The sequence below is a fragment of the Leiobunum rupestre genome, chromosome 7 (genome assembly GCF_980474605.1).
Source record: "Leiobunum rupestre chromosome 7, qqLeiRupe1.1.hap1, whole genome shotgun sequence".
In the NCBI taxonomy this organism is placed as follows: Eukaryota; Metazoa; Arthropoda; class Arachnida; order Opiliones; family Sclerosomatidae; genus Leiobunum; species Leiobunum rupestre.
The window spans coordinates 50412614-50434055 of record NC_143390.1 but is presented as its reverse complement, the minus strand read 5'-3'; the positions used below and the strand labels follow the sequence as shown (position 1 = coordinate 50434055).

The window sequence follows — 21442 nt, the reverse complement described above, 5'->3', positions numbered from 1 at the left end:
GGGAGTGTAACTAATAACATCAAAATACCTTTTGCCCACTTTCCAACTACCGGGGCAACTAGTACGGAAATATTTTATTTCTTGAAATATTTTAAGATATGCGCTGAAGCAGCCGGGCAAGTTTTCGATGATCAGACTCCAAATCAATTTTGCGCTCCAAATTTATTTGCAAAGAAAGAAATATACATTTTATTTCTGATCCGCCTCATCTTATTAAAACAACGAGAAATTGCTTTAACAACAGCTGTAAAGATTCAAAACTCCGACAACTTTAGAAGAATAACGAATGTATTTCCTGGGATGTAATAATAAAACTATTAATTTCAGCTTCGGCGAAGAGGAGAATTCAAACACCTGTCCAAGTTGACCTACGGCCACGTTTATTTAAATTCAGTGGCGTAGCGACAGGTTTTGGGCCCCCCGCAAAGATCAAAAAGGGCCCCTAGGCAAGGATCTTAACAGCCCCCCCCCCCCCCGCTTTAAACCGTCCATAATTAAGCTAGAAGTAATCAAAGAATCTTCTAACGGTTGTTGTTTTAGACATATTGGAATTATAGCTTCATCAAAATTTCGCGATTGCTGCAAATTATGACTACTGCAATCAGATTTTTCACCTAAAAGTGTGTCTTGAGATTTTGAGGTAGTTTCACGAATATTATCAGTTGTTTTTGATTTAGTATCAAAGGTTGTTAGTTTCGAAATAGTTTTTAATTGCTTAGTTAAACTTTCTTCGATATTTTTACGATCTTTTCGCTTTTAAGCGCCGCTTTTCACTTAAGTTTTGGTACTAGACTAACCAGATTCCTCGTCTTCCATACTTTCCACTTTTAAAACTTAAGAACGTTATTTCGAAAAACACTGTACACGACTACGAAACTATTTGTTTGTTTGGTTCCAAAATTCTACAGCAGAAAAGACAAATAATCAGTGTAGGACTTCATTTTTGTATTATTATATCGTCTTTGTTATAGCGGCTGTAGTGTTTTTGAAATTTCATAAAGGTTCTTAATAACCGAGAGATGGCGCTAACATCTTCATAATGACTTCATATCAAGCCCACTTCCAGAGGAAAACCAAACATCTACGGAAAATATTTATTGAAAACGTCGTCTTTTATTTAAATCATTCCAAATTTCTGATTCTAGGAAAACTAAATAATAATAATAATAATAATAATAAATAGGCTTTTATTGCCGCCTAAAAATGCTAAATATTCGAAACCACACATATTACGTTACAGACGGATACACGAAGGCAAAATAAGTGTTTGGACAATTGCGATCGAGTTCACGATTTCGAAATGGGTTTTCGGGTAATTGTAAAGAATCATAGAAATCTTCTTTTTTAAACTTTCAGCAAACGTCACTCACTTTGCTGAGTTCCTCGCCTTTTGGCCTGGAGAAAGACAAATGTATAAATTTATAAGGATTTTTAATAAATTTTTTCAATGTACGCAACGTCGAAAACTGTAAAGAGGGCTACCAAAAGAGAAAATCCGATAAAGCGTCTTTCAGATCAGTGAATGATGCCAGACTGAAGGTATGTCAGACATCTTTATGTTAGTAGTATTTCTAACAATCTTAACTAATGTTTCTATGGTGAAAGTGGCTGGAATCAGATTTTATTGCGTACCTTGATGATGCCCGTGAAGGGAAGTTAAGTCCGTCTGAAAGGGCAAAGATGCTTCTTAGCCGAAAAACCATAGAAGGTGTAGAATTTTGGGTCTTTACCCGTTGACGATTTACAGTTTATCTGGCCCGCCTTCGGAGAGTGGACCCTTTTTAAAGAGTCCCCCCGAGGGGGTTCTTAAGCTGGGAAGGATTATAAGCACGCGCAGTCCGATGGGGTATGTTTGGGTTATTCCCCGAAACTTTCTATACCTAAACCACCGGATTCTACGTCGCCAATTTTCCTCTCCAGCTTGTTACAATTATTTTGAAATGCAATACAAAAGAAAGGATTTTGAGCCTTTCAAAAATACATCAAAATGTTATTTACAGCATTTACAATTAATTATTTATTTTAAACATTTATTTTTAAACACATATACATATCACAATTAATTTTAGTCATTCCAATTACTATTAATACTAAAATTTAAGTTTAAAAAAAAATAATTAATTTTATTCTAATTTAAATTCAACGCGTTTTTCAACAGAAGGATTGAAAATGACTGCTAAATCATTTGTACCATTATTAAACCTAATTCTGCAAAATATTAACGTAACACATTTTTAATTAAAGCTCGCTCAATAGTTGATTTTATAAAATGTCTTTGCGCTTGCCCAACTTGTTGAAATGTTGCCCTGAAATAGTTCAGTCAATGCCTAAGAATGAGTTCATAAGTGGGAGAGAAAACGGATCCACAGCTGAAGCGGGGAGGCAACATTTCAAGCGTCGTCCAATTTATTCTCAATAAAGGTGCTCCATACTAGACCCCGACGCCGCGAAATTTTTGTCGACGGCGGCGGCGCGAACGGCGTGCGCCGTTTTTTTTTGTCGGTGGCGTTGACTTAAAATTCCACGGCGGCAGCGAGAGCCGGCGTTTCTTTATAAAAAAAAAATATTTTTATACAAAAAAGTAGAAATCAACCTACCTGTAGTCCTGCTCCTGGTTTAATTTATTCCGAGTATAAGCTTATTTTATTTACGCTAGTTTAGAATAATAATAAACAGCATATGTAACATTATTACTTATAAGTATGCCACTGTACCTTTATTCCATTCAAAATCTTCACTAACGGTTTGTTTCACCACGAACCAGTAAAAAGGTGGACTACGTTAAATTTTAACCTTTTTATTAATCCTAGTAATTTTGTTTTTGTGCGGATGAAGTTAAATAATGAGTAGTTTAGAAAAAGAAAAGGTTGGGGAAAATGGCCAATAAGTGATCGCTTTCCGAAAATGGAACAAGTCGATTCCACCAGCCTTATTAAAGACCATACCAAGCCTAGAAAAGTTAGGCCTAGGCTCAAAAGAATCTGCAAAGACCCCATCCTTGAAGATGCCGCAGAAAAGCTCAACCTGAATTTTAACTATTTTTTCCAGTAAACCTGCTTTTTTTATTTGACCTTGGATTATTAATCCAAGATTTGACAATGCAAATTTATTTTAGAACCTGGGTTTCCGAAAACTTCATTAATTTGCATATTAATTGCATTAACAGCACTTGACAGTATATTGTAGTTCATTTTAGCTCTTAAGCCTTGGCTGTTCAAACCTGTTTGTTTACTAAAATAATGGTCGTCGGTTTATCAAACGTAGAGCTAATTGTGCGACGGCATAATTGGCATTTGAGATTCGATGACGTCAAATATTACGTAGGATGACGCAATATCTGTGAAACAAACCTTGGGTACGTTCAGCAGCGCTCATCGGACTCACCGACTAGTAATTGCTGACATCGGTTCCTACTGTACGCTTTTTCGCGTTTCCGGTTTTGACGTCACGATGGTCATCGGCTGGAAGAGCTGGTTTTTACGATGACTGACGTCATTACTGACGTAAAACTACTATAAATTCAACGCCATTTTAAAAAACACCGATGACTGAATAAAAGCGTTCAGCAACTTACGACGTCATTATGACGAAAAAGCTCTTCGGTGCAAAATATAAATCCATCGGGTTTTTTTCCGTTGACTGTTACTGAACGTACCCCGTTAGTGAAGAAATAGAGCTAGTGGCATACTTATGAGTAATTATGTTACATATGTTAACAGCATATAATAATTCCGTCTTCATAACGTTGCATTTGTCCAAAGTATTTCCAAGCTTCGCTACTGCTGAAAACCCCCAAAACCGCGTGGCAGCATTTTAGACAGAATTAATCGGCGTCGCGCTGGAAAATAATCGGCGGCGGAATTGAAAAAAAAATTGGCGTTGGCGGCGTCGGGGTCTACTCCATACGTCCTCACACAGCACCTGAATCTGGATCCCTTGGAACAGTACTTCGGAAGGATGAGATCCACTGGAGGAAGAAGTACGAACCCATCTGTTTGGCATAACCAGTCAAACATAGATAAGTTAGAATCGCTGGAGGGCTTTGTTTTGGAAGGAATTGGAGGAAACATTACGTTAAACGTTTAACAAAATATTTTCTCTTAATTGTTTTAAAAATCATTTATTTGAAAATGAGAAATTTAATTTTCTATTCGGCAAATTTTTTTAAAATAAATCTTTGTCTGGGTTATTTTCTAGAAAACTGTAGTCATTTTGTGACTCCTTTGGCACAAATTTTAAAAATAAATCTTTTGTCAGGATTGTTTCCTAAAAATCTATAGTCATTATCATTGACGTTTGGTAAATTTTCACTTGAATCTGAGGAATTGTTTTTGATTAGTGTTATTATGGTGGGTTTGACGTTGATTTGATTAGGGGCACTGCACATTATTTGACTAGGAGCATTGCGCGTAATTTGACTAGGTATAATGGTAGGAACTAATGGAACAATAGTAGGAACTAATGGAACAGTAGTAGGAACTAATTGAACAATAGTAGGAACTAATGGTTGACTAGTATTTATCTTTTTGGCTTTTGGCGTAAAGGTAATTGGGATTGCACAAGTGAGATTCCGCCTTACTTTCGGCGAGTTTTCTTTCGTTGGGATGTTATGAATGGTAAAGGTGACATCTTCACTTTTATCTTTAATTGCTTTCCTTAAAGCCTTCTTTGCTTTCAAGGATTCCTTAGTTTCATGCTTGTAGTCCTCCCAAACATCTTTCACCTTCGCACGAGTGTTTTAGCCATTTATTGTTATCGTCATATGCTGATATCTTATTCTATTCTTGCAAAATAAGTTTATCATTATGGATTTCATCTCTTGCTTTTTACCACTCCGAGGGGAAGGGGTTATACAATCACCGTGTCTGTCGGTCAGGGTGTGTGTGTGTGGGTCTGCCCGCGCTGGGAACGCGTACGCATTTTCGGACCAAGTGTAATCACTGCGTTCGCAGTTTCTTGGAATTAGGGAAAAACGTTTTCCAAAAGCGCCCTCATTTTGTCATTGGGTTTAGCATAATTTTTTCAATTTGCGTTAGTATCAGGCGGAATTCGAACCCGAGCCCTCCTGCACGACAGGTGAGCGTTCTACCACAGAACTACCGATACATGTTACGCTTCACTGAAAATAAGAAAGTCTTCCGAGGAGAGGTATATTTGGGCTTACCAACTTGTTCTTTTAAATTTTGATTCCTTAAATTGGTAACTGATCCTGCATCTAAATACATGTAGAACTTGTCTGAAATAATCTTCATTCGCATTGTTAAATTGAAATATCCATCTTGAACACACTGTTTCCTCAGAGTTTCTGTTACGCTTTAAAAATTATTCATTTTGACTACTTTGCTTGGTGCGTGACTGAAGTAAACTGACCAAGCTTGTATTGACTAGGATTAAGCAAATTTCCTAGTTCCTGCAATTTCGAATACCGATTTTCTTGCATTTAATAAATGTCCCTATTAACGTAGATTTACGTGCTAAAAATCTAATAATAATATGAATTTAATAGTTTACAATTCATTGGGCTTTATAACAGGACATACTCCACGTTATGTATAGAATAACGCGACTAAATATTCGGATGGTCGCGTTTGTAATCTTTCACGAGTTGATAAAACTTTCTACTTTGAATGAATAATCTTTAACCTTATCACTTCAATAAAAGTTACATATTCATGAAACAGCCATCTGTTGGTACTTTCATGACATAAAAAATTATTTTTATGTGTTAAACATGATTACCAATGCATAGAAATAACCCAAAAAATACTATTTTATCTGAACAACTAAGCTATCAGGAGTATTAAATAAAATTCGATGTTTTAAAGCACGATATTAGGAAAGTGTTGACCTTTATCTAAAGGGAGAAACCAAGTGTTTTCACTGATTCATTTTTAAAACAATTTTCAGTTCAAAAGGTCCTTTATTATGCTAGCTTACAATTGCTCAAAGCGGATAATGTTTGGAAGTTAAATTCGTATCTAATAAAATTTAAATTATTTAGCAATTTAAAATTATTTACAAAAATATGTAATAATTATAACTTTTATTTCTTAGGAATTTTCTTCCAATTCTGGTCATTGTAATGATAAGCAGTTATGTCTCCACTAAACTGAAAATAATTACTATATTATAAGCTGTAATCTGGTTTAAAATTAGGATTTCACAACACTAAATGGCAATTTCCGATTATTTATAGAAAATTTACAATTCAGAACCTTACCTCACATACTTTCATTCAGCTTTCGTATAGAATAATGAAATTAAATATTTAATGTTAACAACTAGCACTAGATTCATCCAACTGAAGAACCTGAGCTAGGATACCTTTACAGGGCCCATTTTGGCTGGTATTGGTAGTTGGTTTTTTAAGGCGGCATTTTGCGGCTTCGGATGTTAGAGTGGCTTTGACCGTTTAGAGGGTTTTCCACAGCTTTTAACTTGTAAAAATGTGGACCTTTTGGTCATTGTAACCCGGACACCTGAATTAATGGCTTTAAACGTCGCTTGATGACTTAGGGCTAAGGTGGTGCCAAGGGTATTAGCCAAGCTGATTATTATTTTTATTATTCTTAGTCGATTTCAGACTTTTGTTGGAAAATTCGTTTATATTTCGGTGGTACTTAAGATAATTACAAACTAAATAATTTTGGGACCAATAAAAGAAAAAATATGTTAGCTTTTGGGATAATTTAGTTCAAATAAATAAATAAATTATTTTGAATAACAATGCTCTCTATTTAGTAACTAATTTTAGTTATTTCAGTATTAGATTGAAATATTGTTACCCCTTTTCAATATATTTTTACTATTTTCAATTACTTCGTTATCATTTTGGAAAAATTCCATACCAAATATTTGGTTACTACTTTCAATTATTTTGTTTGTATTTTACCTTATTTTTATCATAAAAAGTCCGTTTTCCCCTAATTGGTTTTGGTGACGGTGGTACACAATGATATTTTTTTTTATAGAATTGCAAAATAATTAGAATATTAGATTCAGTTCTAAGCACCATTTTATTCTAGTCTGTATATTAAATTAATTAGGCCTAAGTCATCGAGCGACTTTAAAAGCCTATAATTCAGGTGGTCGGGTTACAATGCGTAGGAGGGTGGTGGTAAGCCCTTAACGCCACGCGAGCCAACAGCTCCCGACACTAACTATTACCGTTAACCTCAATGCATGAATCAATTGTATATTAATTTGTTGACATAACCGGAAGCTGACCAATTAGGGCCACGATTTAACAGGAAATTCCTGAAAATATACTATGTGTTTTTTATGGTTGCATCTGATGATCGAACTAGAACTATCACCGCAATGTTTAAAGATGTTTGCCTTCACTTGAAAACTGATTGTGGTAAGGTAATAAAACATATGACATAAACGATGTTCACTTATCTCTATTTTGGTGCGCCATACCTTGGGAACTGGCTTACCAGATACCTTTCTTTTTGCTCGAAAACCTTTTTTATGGTTCGTTATTCATGCCGGCGGACACTATTTTCTGAAAACTCATCGATTTATGAAAATATTTACACCATTTTCAAAATATTATTTTATTACCACTACACTCTTAAAAAAACGGGTGCTTCATAACACCCTTTTCTTCGCCACAAATATGACACCTTCCAGATAATTAATGTACATCCTTTCGGGATACAAAGTAAACCTTTTGACAAGGAAATACACCTGCTTGCAACATAAACTACACCTTTAAATGTATGCAATAACACAATTTGGCGGCAGAAACTACACCTTTAAAATAATACAATTATACCTTTTGGTGGCAGAAAATACACCTTTAAAGAGTCATTTTGAACCTTTAAGCATTAAATCACACCTTTAAAGGTGTTAATACGCCCATTTAAAGAGTAAAATCAAACCCTTGATGGAGTTAAAAACCCTTTTAAAGAGTTATTTAACACCTTTAAATAATAAAATTATACTTTCAAAGGTGTAAATTTCAACTGGTAAGAGTTACATAGATCTCACGTTAAGAGGTTTAAATACGCCATTTTAAAGTGTACAATCACACTTTAAAAGGTGTAGTTTGCGCATTTTAAAAGAAAAAAATTGCACCTGATAAGAGTTTAATCACACCTCTAGAGGTTAAAATAGGTTCTTTTAAAAAGTAAAACCACACTTTTAAAGGTGTAAAAGCTCACCATAAAACAGTGAAATTGCACTTAGTAAGAGATAAATAACACCTACAGGTGAAAATACGCCATTTTAAAGAGTAAAATCACACTTTTAATGGTGTTAATGCACACTCTAAAATAGTTAAGTTGCACCTGGTAAGACTTAAATCACACCTTTAGATGTATAAATATGACCAATTAAGGAGTAAAATCACATTTTTAAAGGTGTGAAAAGGGCCATTTAAAGAATAAAATCACACCTTAATAAACTAATTAACAAATAAATAATTAAATTACACCTATAAAGGTGTTTCAATACCCTTTTGAAAGGTTCATTGCACCTAATAGCTCACTAACAATTGTAATGGTTTTATTATGCCATATTAAAGTGTTAAAAACACCCTAGAACGAGTGTTAAAGGAATTGCGTTTCTATTAAATACTATTTTACCAATAGAAACGAGTCTAGTTGAATATTAATTAATAATGTTTTTAAAATAATATATTTTTCATTCCACATGGTTTTAATTAAACTAATTCGAAGAGTTATTTTTTAATGAAGAAAGTATTAAAGTTTACAGCACGCCAAATCGGGCGCAACGATAAAGCGATCGAGACAATTTAATAAAAATGTTCAGTATTACTAAAGTTACACAACAACGAACCGGCTATACCCAAGAAGCTAATATAACTGCGGCAACGGATAATAATGTCAGGGTGCTTTATACCGAAAACCAAGCGTGTAAAAAAAGTATTCTTATCTGTTAAAAAACCGAATGACGGAGAGATAAAATATGTATAAAAAACTCACTAATTATTGATAGCTAATGAAAAAAAAATAGATTTCTCTTATTTTATTTAACTAATCACCCTTGATGAAGATATTACTTGGGCCGTAATGGCTGATCATCTCGGACCATCTCTGTTATAGAATTCACGGAAGGCGATACGCTTTGCACAATGCTGAAATTTGGGGTTATGGCTCATTTCATTGTCCTAGGCATTGTTGATTTTCAAAACAAGATCTCAAATATTGTCACTAAAACCAAGGTTGGACTTAAACTTTCGACTTAACGTGATACTAGGTGTCGCTTTCAATGAAAATCATGATATTTATTGGTTATTATTTCTTCTTTAATTGACATTTTATAGAATTTTTAACTCAATAAGCAAATTAAACTATAAGATAAATTGAAATTCCATTAACATTTAAAAAAGATAAATATTCACAAACAGTTACAAAATATATACAGGGTGTCCATTTTTATTCGAAAAAGTTATTTTTCTCAATAACCGTTGCAGTTAGAATTTTGAAATGTTTTGTGTGAATTGTCAGTACCGGGGGCCATTGTTGTACATAATGTTTATCGATTTTAAAAAATATTTTCAAATTTAAAAAAAATAAATTTGGATGTATTCGAGTTCGTCAAATTTTTCCAATGAGAAAAATTTAGAGCGACTCGAAAACATAAGAATTACGTTTGGTCGTTGAAAACAAAATCAAATTTCACGAAATTACACGCATTTCAAAATTGACTTAACGGGTAAACAAAATAATTGGAAAAATCAAAAACTAGAATCTTTTGGATGCAGTCGTAAGACAATATTATGTTTAGACTGAAGTAATTATTATTTTTATTCTAAATTTCTAACTCTCATTTAAATGCTAAATTACCATAAAACTTTTTCGATCAGTAAATACTCGGGAAACCTTCAAGATATCACGTATCTAATTTCGAGGATATTGTTTTTGGACTTTTGGTGAGGTCCTTCAATTAAAAAATGTTTTCCCTTTCAGTTTCCCCTTCGATAAAAACTTGTTAAGGTTAAAGGTAATAGTTAATGTATGGAGCTGTTGGCTCGCGTGGCATGCTGAGCTTGCCACCACCCTCCTACGCATTGTAACCCGGCCATCTGAATTAAAGATTTCAAAAGTCGCTTGATGACTTAGGCCTAAGGTGGTGCCTTGGGTATTAGCCTAGCGGATTATTATTAAATAGAAAAATAATATTTAGTTCAGTCTAAAAATAATATTGTCTTACGACTTCCACTCCATCCAAAAGATTCTAGTTTTTGATTTTTCCAATTATTTTGTTTACCAGTTAAGTAAATTTTCAAACGCGTGTAATTTCGTGAAAAATAATTTTGTTTTTAACGACCAAACGTTATTCTTATGTTTTCGACGTCGCTCTACATTTTTATCAATGGCAAAATTTTACGAGCTCCAATACATCAAAATTTATTTGTTCAAAATTTTAAAATATTTTTTTTAAAATCGATAAACATTATGTATTACAATGGCCCCCGGTACTGACAATTAACACAAAAAAATCCAAATTCTAACTACAACGGTTAGTGAGAAAAATCACTTTTTCGAATAAAAATGGACACCCTGGATATTTAAATATAATACATATATTTTAAACACGCAATTAAACATTTTACACGGTATGCGTAATGAATATGCACATTATAAAACTAGATAGTTATATGTGCAGTTATTTGATTTATGATTGTCATTTACTCCATTTTTGACAGAAACGTTATCTTTCTAGGAAACCCTTCTTGGGATTGACTACTCCTAACCATGTAAAATGGTAGAATATTTTAGTTAATAAAGAAATATGTACGATGTGCTTAAATGTGTAGTATTAATGTGTGATTTAAGTCTACAAATGGGCGTATTAACACTTTTAAAGGTGTTATTTAGCTCTAGATAAGGGCGTTTTAACACTTGTAAAGGTGTTATTTAACTCTAACAAAAGGGCGTACTGACGCGTTTAAAAGTGTAATATTAAGGTTTTTTAAAGAATAAATAATGTTCTACAAATAAAAATCAAAACTTTCTCATTTGTTTTGCATGATAACATTTGTCATAATAATTTATTAAACCAAGAGGTTTTAATCAAGAGGCTGATCCCTACGCGTAATCGGTGTTCAAAATTTTCAGAAGTGGTTAGCTCCTCGGTTTAAATGGTGTAAAATCCCAAAGTAAGAATTACGAAAAGCAGGAGCGTCCCATTGGGAAGGTGGGAAGAGCCCCGCTTAAAAGTTAAGAATTGGCAAATAAATACCTCCTCCTAGACATAACAACTCTAAACGCTTTACAGAGCATCCCTCTCTTCCTTACCGCTCGAGCTGCTCATGGCTCTGAGAAAATTGTGGGATTGAGTTGGCAAATCGGTGTTCATTCTGATCTTAAAAGGTGTTAATTAGTAACATAAACGGTGTAATTTAATCATTTATGGGTGTCACTTCGTTCCTCAAAAGGGTGTTTTTAACAGTATAAAAAGAGTAACTACACCTTCCTAAAAGGTGCTTTTAATACCATTTATGTTTCAATATTCGTAGTATTGGGTGTAGAGGTATTCCTTTACAAGGGTGCTTTTAAAGATGTCCCAAAACACCTTTTTTTAAGAGTGTAAGATAAAACATATTTACCAGATTCTCTTTTAACACCTTACTTTTGACCTAAAGGGTGTAGTGTAACTCCCACAAAAGGTGTAATAATGGCGTTTTTAAACCTATCTCACTCCTTTATAACACCCTTTGCACACTTTTTGATTCCTTAACAAGAGGCTATAAACCATTTTCACACCCCTTTCAAACCATTCTAACAACCTTAAACACCTTTTTAACGCCTTTGTTTTTAAGAGTGTAGGTGCTAGATCAAATTTGCCAATGAGAACGTTGTAGAGCGTCATCGAATACGTACGAATATTGTTAGTTCAATGAAAAAGACCAATTTTTCACTGAAAAACACGACTTGAAAAATTGACAAGTTGGGCAAGCCAAAATACACTTTAAATTCTATTGTGGTTGCATACTTTTACTAAGAATTTAGCAGGGTAGGGGGCTTAACCCATAGTTTAAACATTGGTTTATCTCAAAGGTTTATAGGGGGTTTAGTTTTATTTAAAGCATGTTTTCCTCAACCCTGTTTGTATTATGGAGAGGGCCGAGGAAATCTAACCACGGTGTGCGAGATTTATGCAGAACGGCATCGAAATAGGAGACCATCAGTAAGGCGATTGGTCAATGACTTTGAGCGTTATGGTAATGTGCAACCTAGGTTTCGAGGATTTGTGAACACACGCTTTTGACTTTGAGAACACTGTTCTTGCATAATTTCCACAGCAAGTGATAATTTGGGATTTAGTTAATCTCATATTTGGAAAATATTACGCAAAAATCAATACCACCAGTACAGATCACCGCTGCATCAATGATTAGGAGATGGAGATCTCGAAAGACGATTCGACTTCTGAAACTGCTTACTCAATCCCCAATTTATCAACGATTTGTTCCCAGATGAATGTCCATTTTCAACCTTTGAATTATTAAAATAATAGCCAATGGCAGGATGAAAACACTCACTGGGGATTTCCAAGTGCAGTTTGAACGCTCTAATGTTTCGGTTGTACTCGTGGGGAATTGCTTCATTGGTTAGATTGGGAATAACGGTGTTGTTCCTTGGCCACCAAGGCCTCCAGATCTTACGCCACTGGTTTTTTTCCTTTGGGGATTTATCAAAGAAAGGCTGTACGCAATTCCTGATCATATTAAAGAGAAACTTCGTCAACGATTGATAAATGCTTTCCGTGAAGTATGATCGGACGTGCATCTGGTAACATGATCGTTTGTGTGGCAGCCAATTGGGGGGGGGGGGGGGTAACTGAACCGTTGTTGTAATAATTGTAAATAAACGATTATCCAATATACGAGCAAATTATTTAATGAACAAATTTTTCAACACTTATTTTTAAGGCACGGTTGTCTTAGGAAAAATAAAACCACAAAACCAATGAAACTACAAATAATAATAAACTTTTGTAAAACCAAAAGTTAAGTGACATCCGAAAAAGCAGTTAGAAAGAATGAATAAGTTATTCTTAGTAGTAAAATAATTGAAAGGGTATTTTGGCTTGCCCAACTTGTCAATTTTTCAAGTCGTGTTTTTCAGTGAAAATGGGTCTTTTTTCATAGAACTAATGATATTCTTCATTGAACTAACGATATTCGTGCGAAATCAATGACGCTCTACAACTTTCTCATTGGCAAATTTGATCTAGCACTTATAGTGGTAAAAATATAATATTTTTAAAATTGTGTAAATTTTTTCAGAAATTGATGAGTTTTCAGAAAACAGTGTCCCCCGGCATGAATAACGAACCATGCGATTATAGTTTTTGAAAAAAAATAAGTTTTTCGAGCAACAAAAAAGCATCCTGTGTACCAAGTTATTATTCTTAAAATAAAATATTGTTTTTAACAATAATTGATACTCACTGATCCAATGACCTGCGACGACCCGTGGATGGTGTTCGTGACTGAAATGAAAAAGCGTCAGCGCAAGGCTCGAGTTTAATTTGGAAAAACCCAGAAGAAGCGTACCTTTCTTCGGGGCATTCGCTATTTTGTTATTATCTCCTTCAACCAACTGTAAAAAAAATGTTAATTTTTAACCACGGTTTGTTTATTTCCGTAAGGGGTGAAAAACACGGCTAAAATCAGAATGTCTAGGTTGAAATAAATTCCCAAATTAATTTGAAGCGAGAACATTTTTCTATTCATGATCAATTAAACCTTCAAATTGAGCATAAAATCAATTTTCCGTAAATAATTTTATACGTTTTTACGAGCGATACCAGATGGTAGGTTTCAATTCCAATATGTGCGGTTTCCGAAAAGACATTATTTCATAGACCATGCTAGCGGGTCAGTGTCAGTAGGTAGACAACTATTAAATACAATTTTGGTACTGATAGTTTAAATTTAAATCAAACCCGGCTCCTCTTACTGCGACGCGAGAGTGCTAACCACTTAATTATAATTAAGTATTGGTGTGATATTAGACTATAATTTCGTAATGGTGTGATATTGGGCTATAATTTCATATTGGTCTGATATGAGGCTATAATTTCGTAATGGTCTGATATTAATTAAAAAATTAATATTCTAATGTAATTACTAAAACTCTTATGTCCCGATATTATTACTTATAAGATATTTTCTAACAGAGAATCTTTAATCACAATTTTTTTATCTTACATCAAAATGAAATAAGTAAATTTATGATATGAAATAAGGTTTTCCTATAATATAGCAAAAGAAACGGTTAATAATTGGAATTATTTGCTTTGCTTTTTTATGAAGTAACGCGTTTAGTTTGAACATCACACGAAGTCATGGTTGCTTACTTTAACCAATGGACGAGTGCCTGCTTAAGTCACGAGCAATGATGTATTTTTAAGCGCCTGTGAAAATCGCATCCGTCCAACTTAAATAGAAGCTCTACACGCGTATGAAACTGACGACGTGAGTACAGCCTTGTAATCAGTTACATGTAAGTAACCACTTTAATACAGTCAAAGCTACAAGCTTGTACACCGATAACGGATAGTGACCAGCCCCTCGTCTTTTACTAATAAAGATTTTCTTTGATAAGCGGGAGCTATATTTTATATTTATCCTTTGGTACACAATCCCATGAAACTTATCTCACTATGTATATCATATATCGTCGAAACGAAAATATTATTAAATCACTATTCGCGTCATTTTGGAACGTTCCTTAAATTTGTCTGCATTTTTTGTGCAACTAGAGATAATGAAACTGTTGGGATTTATCTGTTTGTTTTTTTTTTTGTTTTTTTTTTAATTCCGAATTTTTAGAATAAAGTTTGATGCAGAAATATTTATGAAACCTGGACGTCTTATAAAGTTGAAGATTCTTAATTTCAATATTATTTTAATCCCCACATCAGTAAAATCTGAACGACTCTAAAACGGTTTCCTCTTACTCAAGAACTAATCTAATAAAAAACATTTCTTAAAATTAAAGCTAATGTTTAATTAGCATCGAATTTTTTTTCTAAAAATGTCACATTATCGTTCCTAGTTTTTTTAAATACTTTAATTATAATTTAATCCTTTAATATAACGGCCAAGACTATCGGAAAGGTTGAAATGAATAGCCCTATTTATTTTTGGTAGCTTTAGACATACGAAAGAGGTGCTAACTACTTGAAATTTGGAAGATCGCATTTTCGAAGCTCGAAATCTTTATTTTCAAGGTTAAGATCGCTATTTAAAAAAGGTCACTTTTTGGGCACCAGTCTAAGCCGTCAATGTAATAAAAAGTAACTTCTTAAGTTACCCATAAAAATGGTCTCTAAAAGATTTAATCATTCTAAGAGATTGCACACAGAAGCCTTTCTAGATATTATTCAGGATGAAACAAAACGTTGTCACATACTTGAGAAGTGTTTTCATTTGACTTGGAATCCGTTGAGTTTGAGGTAGCTACAAAATTTATTAAACATAAATTCAGAACGGGTGCCAAGTTCAATCCTAACGTTGCCTTTGATGCGTAAAGTTCACGATAAAGAGGGAAAACTAAGGTATAGGGTTAGGGTGCCCGTGGCAAAAATATTACAAATGTTTCATCAAAAGAAAGTGTTCCCCTTTGGAATAAAGTCATTTTAGTACCGGACCTTAATTTTGTTTTTCTCAAAACCCGGAAGACTAGAAACCCATTTTTATTATCGGATGAATTAGTGTTGTAAGTCGGAAAATTTTCCGGAAAATGACCGAGGCCTTTTTTCCGGAATAATTTCCGTATTTTTCCGAACAAAAAATTGTTTTCATTCCATTATTAGTCTAATATATTGTTTTCAAATTTAAATAAAGCGGCATTTTCGCCTCATTTTTTCGAATCTAAAAGTAAATAACACTATTAATGTTTATTAGTATATTTACTGATATTAGACATTTTATATCAATAAAATGTTAAAAACATTAATTACTTTTTAAGGGTTTTTAATGTTTCAATTTTTTTATATTTCCGATTTGCGGAAAATTTTCCAGATTTTATTTTTTCGGAAGATTAACAACACTATGATGAATAATGGATATCATAATTTATCATTTTTCATCAAATATTTCCCAAATGTAAGACCTTCAAAGCCATTAAATTATATTTTACTGAATAAAATGAAAACAACGATAGTTAAAAGTGCTTCCAAAAGCGCCCTCTTTTGTCATCGGGTGTATTTTAATTTTCTTTTGCGAATTGTGAGTGTACGTGAACAATCTTCGACGTTTGGGACGGACCGAGTGCTGAGGGTTATGGTAAACGTCTCAACGTCCAAATGGCAGGGTTTCCACCAAATGTTCACGGTATACCTCTTTTAATCAATTTGATAGTATCGGGCGGGAATGGAAACCAAGCCCTCCTGCATGACAGGCGAGTGTTCTACCACAGAACCACCGATACATAAGGGGCTTAAGGGGGAACCCATTGGTAGGCCCTCAGTTTGTTTGTAAAGTTCACCGTTAAACATGAAAAAGGGTGTTTATACACAAAGTTTAGTTAAAGTTATGATGTCATTCACTTCTATTGGGGAAAGTTTCGCTTCAATTAATTTATTTTTAAAGCACTCAATAGCTTACTTAACCGGTACATTAGTGAAAAGAGACATGACGTCAAATGACGCTATTAAATCATTATCGTTTAAGATCAATTTTTTCGTTAAGTCAACAAACTCGGCCGAAACTAGTCGCACTAAACTTTTAATAATAAAAATTTGTCTTGTGCACTTTTAACTATCGTTGTTTTCATTTTATTCAGTATTTCTGTACAAGTAACTAATAAATTTTAATTATAATTTACTGGTTTCGTTACTATTGAATTGTACAGTTAAAACGCCGCAAAATGAGGTGAAGGACAATTAGACCCCCAAATAATTAAATAACTTTAATTTTCGGTTACTTCGCAGTGGCGGTTACATACGTCTTGAGCTATGGGTGTAATGACAAATCATCAAGTCACATGCAAAGCTTAAGCGTCATGTCTCCGCCACTAAATACACGAAAACGTAGGCGTCGTGATATTGGCTGCAAAAGACCTATGAAAAGAAGGAAGAAATAAGGGCTGATTGAGTCTGAGAAGACCACGAGCCCGGCGAAGATCTGATTAATCAGATGTGTAACGGCCACGCCAACGGGGGGATACGTGGGGACAGGGGTGGGAACACTCGTGGTGGAGTTATTCCGAAAACCCGTTGGGGGATTGGTGGTCGTCCTCACACGGCCATCCACAAACTCTGCCTCCCAGACGCTTGGGATTACAGGAGTACACCACTACTCCCGGCCTGCAAAAGACCTATACACAAATTTCTTACAGCTAAACAATCACGTGGAGCTCCACCCTTTGCTTTTATACACACCATGCAGATGGCGCCAATTTAAACCTTTTGGCAGAGATAATATAAATACTCAAATTCTAGCATAATTTAAAATCCGTAAACAAAACTTCAATTCAGAAAACACAAAATCTTTGTTTATTTTTTGTCTTTGGACTGTTGGCGCCCTCTGGTGAGAGTGAGTACCTTAAATTTTGCTGCGAAATTTGTTATATCTTTGACTTACTCTGTGCAGCACCCAATAGCTTTTTGGCCCAGATCAGTTTGACGTTATTTTTAGTTAATTCATCCACCGTGACTAACTGTAAGTCTCCAACAGACTCCACGCCTAGTGTGTTCAAGAGATCTGCAAGTTCTTTATTTTCCACTTCTGTTAGTTTCGGCAATACGCTTTGAATATATTGATTTATATCTAGGTCACTAAGAACGTGAAAATATTATAATTAATAGCTCTACGGCTTCAATAACGTTATAACGCACACTTTTGTCTCAACCTACTCAAACCGCACCAAAGACTGTCTTGATGGTTTTCGTATTTTTCCTATGTTATTTTATAAGCGGTCAAGGATTTAAAATCTTGGTCATAAATTTATCGTCATTTTCAATGATATTTAGTATTTTACTTAAACGAAAATGAAAATAACTTACTTTTAAAACTTTTTTTAAGACGTAGAGTTATTTTTTTCATTTTATTAACCCTAATTCATTCTTAAATAGCCCTAATTTTATTTTTAAAGTTTGTCTATAAAACCGTAACGCCAAGGGAAACCAACACCGTCGCTGAAATATTACTTTTCGCTCGAGCTTACAAGTCTTGCCACTAGAGGTCTTAAACTTACGCTAGTTTGTCGGTATGTAGGGAATAGAGCGCTTGACTAAAATAGCATTAGTTAAAATAGCGTTTTCAAAAGTGCGTTTTTCAAAACAGCATTTTGTTGCAACGGCGCTTTGTTAAAACAGCGGTTGTTGAAATAGCGTTCCTCAATACCGCGGTTTGCCGAAAGAGCGTATTGTTTAGTCAGCGTTTTTTGGTTAAGCGTTTCTCAGTAGAGCGGTTTGTCAAAATAGCTTTTTCCATAAACAGCGTTTCTGAATATAGCGTTTCTCAAATTAGCGATTTTGAAACAGTGGTTTTGGTCAAGACAGCGGTTTCTTAAAATTTATATGAATTGACGATGGAAAATGTATAACATATATATGAACTTCAGGGGTTAGGTTAGGTTAGGTAAGTTTGCAATACTAACTATCGGCAGAAACCATAAGGTAATGAAATTTGCCGAAATTCCAGAAAATATGTATTACAATAGGCCTATATTATTAGTGCTATAGAAAGCAGCGCCATTTTGGGAAACGCTGTTTCGACAAAATACGGTTTTGAGAACCGCCGCTATGACAAAGCGCCGTTTGAACAATTTGTTGTTTTGGGAAACGCTGTTATGACAAAGCGCTATTTTGACAAAACGCTGATTTGAAAATGTTGATTAAACAAATGCTGTTTAGGAAAGCGCTGTAGTCCCTACAAATCTAGTTTGTCAATTGCTGTAATTTAGCAAAACACCTCTGAAAAAATTTAGGAAATAGTGTGTTTTTCTTAAAACTTTAAACTCACTCGGCCCTCTCGAAGTACAACACCCGACTTAACTATTACTTTTAAACATATTCTTTATCGCACGACATATTTCGGAACTTAAATGAAATAATTTTTAGCGAATTGGTCTAGTTACGTATAAAATTGATGCAAGAGAATGAGTACAACATAGTCGTATGAAAAGAGGTAACGGAATTGTAGAAAATATAAACAATGAAATTAAAGCACTGACCTTCCTGACGTACTTTTCGTCTGAAACGCATAGTCTTCCATGTATGTAGAGTTCATTTTTAAAATGAAAATCTTGGCAGTATACTGCACCTCTGCGCTCTTTTATCTAATCTTTACCTTTCCGATATCTCTTTCACTCCCTTGTTCACTACTTTGGAAATTACGAGATTTCTCATCCTGACGTAAACGTTTAGTATCACAATGACAGTCAATAGCTCTTTCTATAAAATAAAATGTAAAGGTAAAAATTCTGATTTGACGTCACAGGAAAGAGCTTTATTAGTCAACTCTTCGCTAGAAAATTCGGATTGCTGCTGACTGGCACTTGTAAAAGTTTGAGATCGTGATGGAAAAGCTGTATTCCAACCGGTGGGCCAAAACAGAAAGACTAATAATAATAATAACACTTCAATTTGGTCTTTTGTGCATTATTTTCACAAGAATTTTCTTCTTTTGGCCTTTAATGTATCGGCTTCTGATTGCCCAATTGGCATGAGGTCAAAGCCATTTGACCACATTTTCTAAATGGAACCAAGTTTCTAAACTCAACAGTTTTCGAGATAATTTTCATATGACCTTTGAAGACATTGTTCAAGGTCATAAAACATTTTCCGTTTATGTTTAAGATGTCTTCCAGCACGCGGTACCAGACCTCAAAATTTGAATTCCGTACTAATATTAAATTTTGAGTGGATCGTTTTTTATTTACACCCTGTATATTAATAGGTCTATTTATGAAACAGTAAGTAGTGCGATGGTTTAGTTCGATACTCTTCAACATCCAACAGCGGAAGCCTAATATGATTTCTAAAATCAAATAATTTTGAGACATATATTATCCTTTTCGTTATCAATTGTAACCGATAATCACGTAATTGTGCTGGTTAATGAAAGCTTAATTTTCAAATCTATAAAAGAAATGTAAACCAAGAAATAAAATCAAATCAAAAGTGACATAATTACCAAAAGTGTGTCAATCGGACCTATTTCTTAATGAATGTTACGAGCGAAATACAAGTTGGGAGGGGAGAAAGGAAAGTATGCTTGGGGAGGGAAGGAAGTTAAAACCAACAAATAACGCCTCGTAGTGAGGAACGGAGGAACTAAGTAGCACTGGTCAAAGTTAGTGTACTTTTTGATTATTCGTCTTTCTGTGGAGATGCTATCGCCATCTACCTACGATATAATACTATAGACTAAAAAAGATCCAGAAAGGCGTCCATAAATAGTCTTACTTTTGGTAATTCTGTCACTTTTGATAAAAAATTTAGCATTTATTTAGTTTTGAATACATGATGTCTTCAATAATAATAATAATAATGCGTAAAAATTGAACAAGTCACGAGATTGCCATTCAAAAATGAAGAATGGTTAGCCGCCAGGAAATTCCGGTTAACTTCGTCGTCACTTGTTCATGTTTATGTAAACACACGTGAAGGATATGTTGGACTGAAAAAGGATTGCCAAACATTGTATTTCCTACCAATATTAGTAACCTGTGAAATATGGGTCTAGGATGGAACCCGTTTCCACGAACGGTTATATCAACCGTATGCACGATTTGGGTCACAATGTGGAAGTAAGAGAATATGGCCTAATTATTTCTCAGAGTAGAGTTTGGTTAGGTATGGCACGCCATCCCGGTCAAAATTAAAAAGAAAAAAAACGGAGTTTTTCGTTGACAAAAAAATTGGATATTTTTCCAAAAAAAAAAAATATTTTAAAATATAATTTTTGTTGAAAAAAAATAATTTTGAAAGAAGAAAAATAATTTTGAAAGAAAAAAAATAATTTTGAAAGAAAAAAAATTAATTTTAAAATTTTTAAAGAAAAAAAATTAATTTTGAAAGAAAAAAATATTTTTTTGCATATACCACACATAGATGGCTCTACTTTACGCTTGCAGGGACTACTAATACTGTCATGGGATTATTTTGATTTTGAATTCAATGCATATTTTTGTACACCGCTCCCTTTCGACGAAACCTAAAGAAGCTCGATATTAATATACAGGGTGTTAACTAAAAAACGATGCAGAGGCAATTACTCAAAATGTGTTTTATTTAAGAATTTGAAATTTGCAGGTTACATAGAGGGTGCAGGGGGACAAATGACAATGAAAATTTCAATGACCTTGAACCAGGTCTTCAAGGTCATTCAAATTTTACCTCGAGAACCGTCAGGATTAGAAGAATGGTTCCAATTAGAAATGTGTTCTACGTTTAATTTTAAGTCTAACCAGCTTTGACCCGATCTAATTTGACCAATGGGAAGCCG

The 21442-nt window shown here is 34.1% G+C and overlaps 1 protein-coding gene across 3 annotated transcripts; it reads right to left on the bottom strand.

Annotated features, from left to right (window-relative positions):
* Positions 1-2177: 2177 nt before the first annotated feature.
* On the bottom strand, positions 2178-19340 carry LOC149936668 (uncharacterized). 3 transcript variants are annotated; one of them, XM_090181133.1, is made up of 7 exons: positions 19167-19336; positions 17573-17766; positions 15399-15445; positions 13535-13580; positions 13430-13470; positions 6042-6109; positions 5908-5978 (listed from the first exon to the last, which is right to left on the bottom strand). In XM_090181133.1, the coding sequence occupies exons 1-6, from the start codon at positions 19220-19222 to the stop codon at positions 6044-6046; spliced, it is 450 nt and encodes a 149-aa protein (XP_090037259.1). In that variant the 5' UTR covers positions 19223-19336; the 3' UTR covers positions 5908-5978; positions 6042-6043. The 3 variants fall into 3 exon arrangements, 2 of the variants coding, with proteins under 2 accessions (XP_090037258.1, XP_090037259.1); XR_016482334.1 differs by lacking the exon at positions 5908-5978 and adding an exon at positions 7270-7351 and having other exon boundaries at positions 6050-6109; positions 19167-19337; XM_090181132.1 differs by lacking the exons at positions 5908-5978; positions 6042-6109 and adding an exon at positions 2178-3991 and having other exon boundaries at positions 19167-19340.
* Positions 19341-21442: the final 2102 nt, after the last annotated feature.

What these genes read in the sequence shown, in the direction of transcription:
- LOC149936668 (XM_090181132.1), bottom strand. Translation starts at nt 19,222, where the DNA reads ATGAACTCTACATACATGGAAGACTATGCGTTTCAGACGAAAAGTACG. An exon ending in ACGAAAAGTACGTCAGGAAG is followed by an intron (nt 17,767 to 19,166) that starts GTCAGTGCTTTA and finishes TCACGTTCTTAG; the next exon opens with TGACCTAGATATAAATCAAT. An exon ending in GCTATTGGGTGCTGCACAGA is followed by an intron (nt 15,446 to 17,572) that starts GTAAGTCAAAGA and finishes TAAATTTTGTAG; the next exon opens with CTACCTCAAACTCAACGGAT.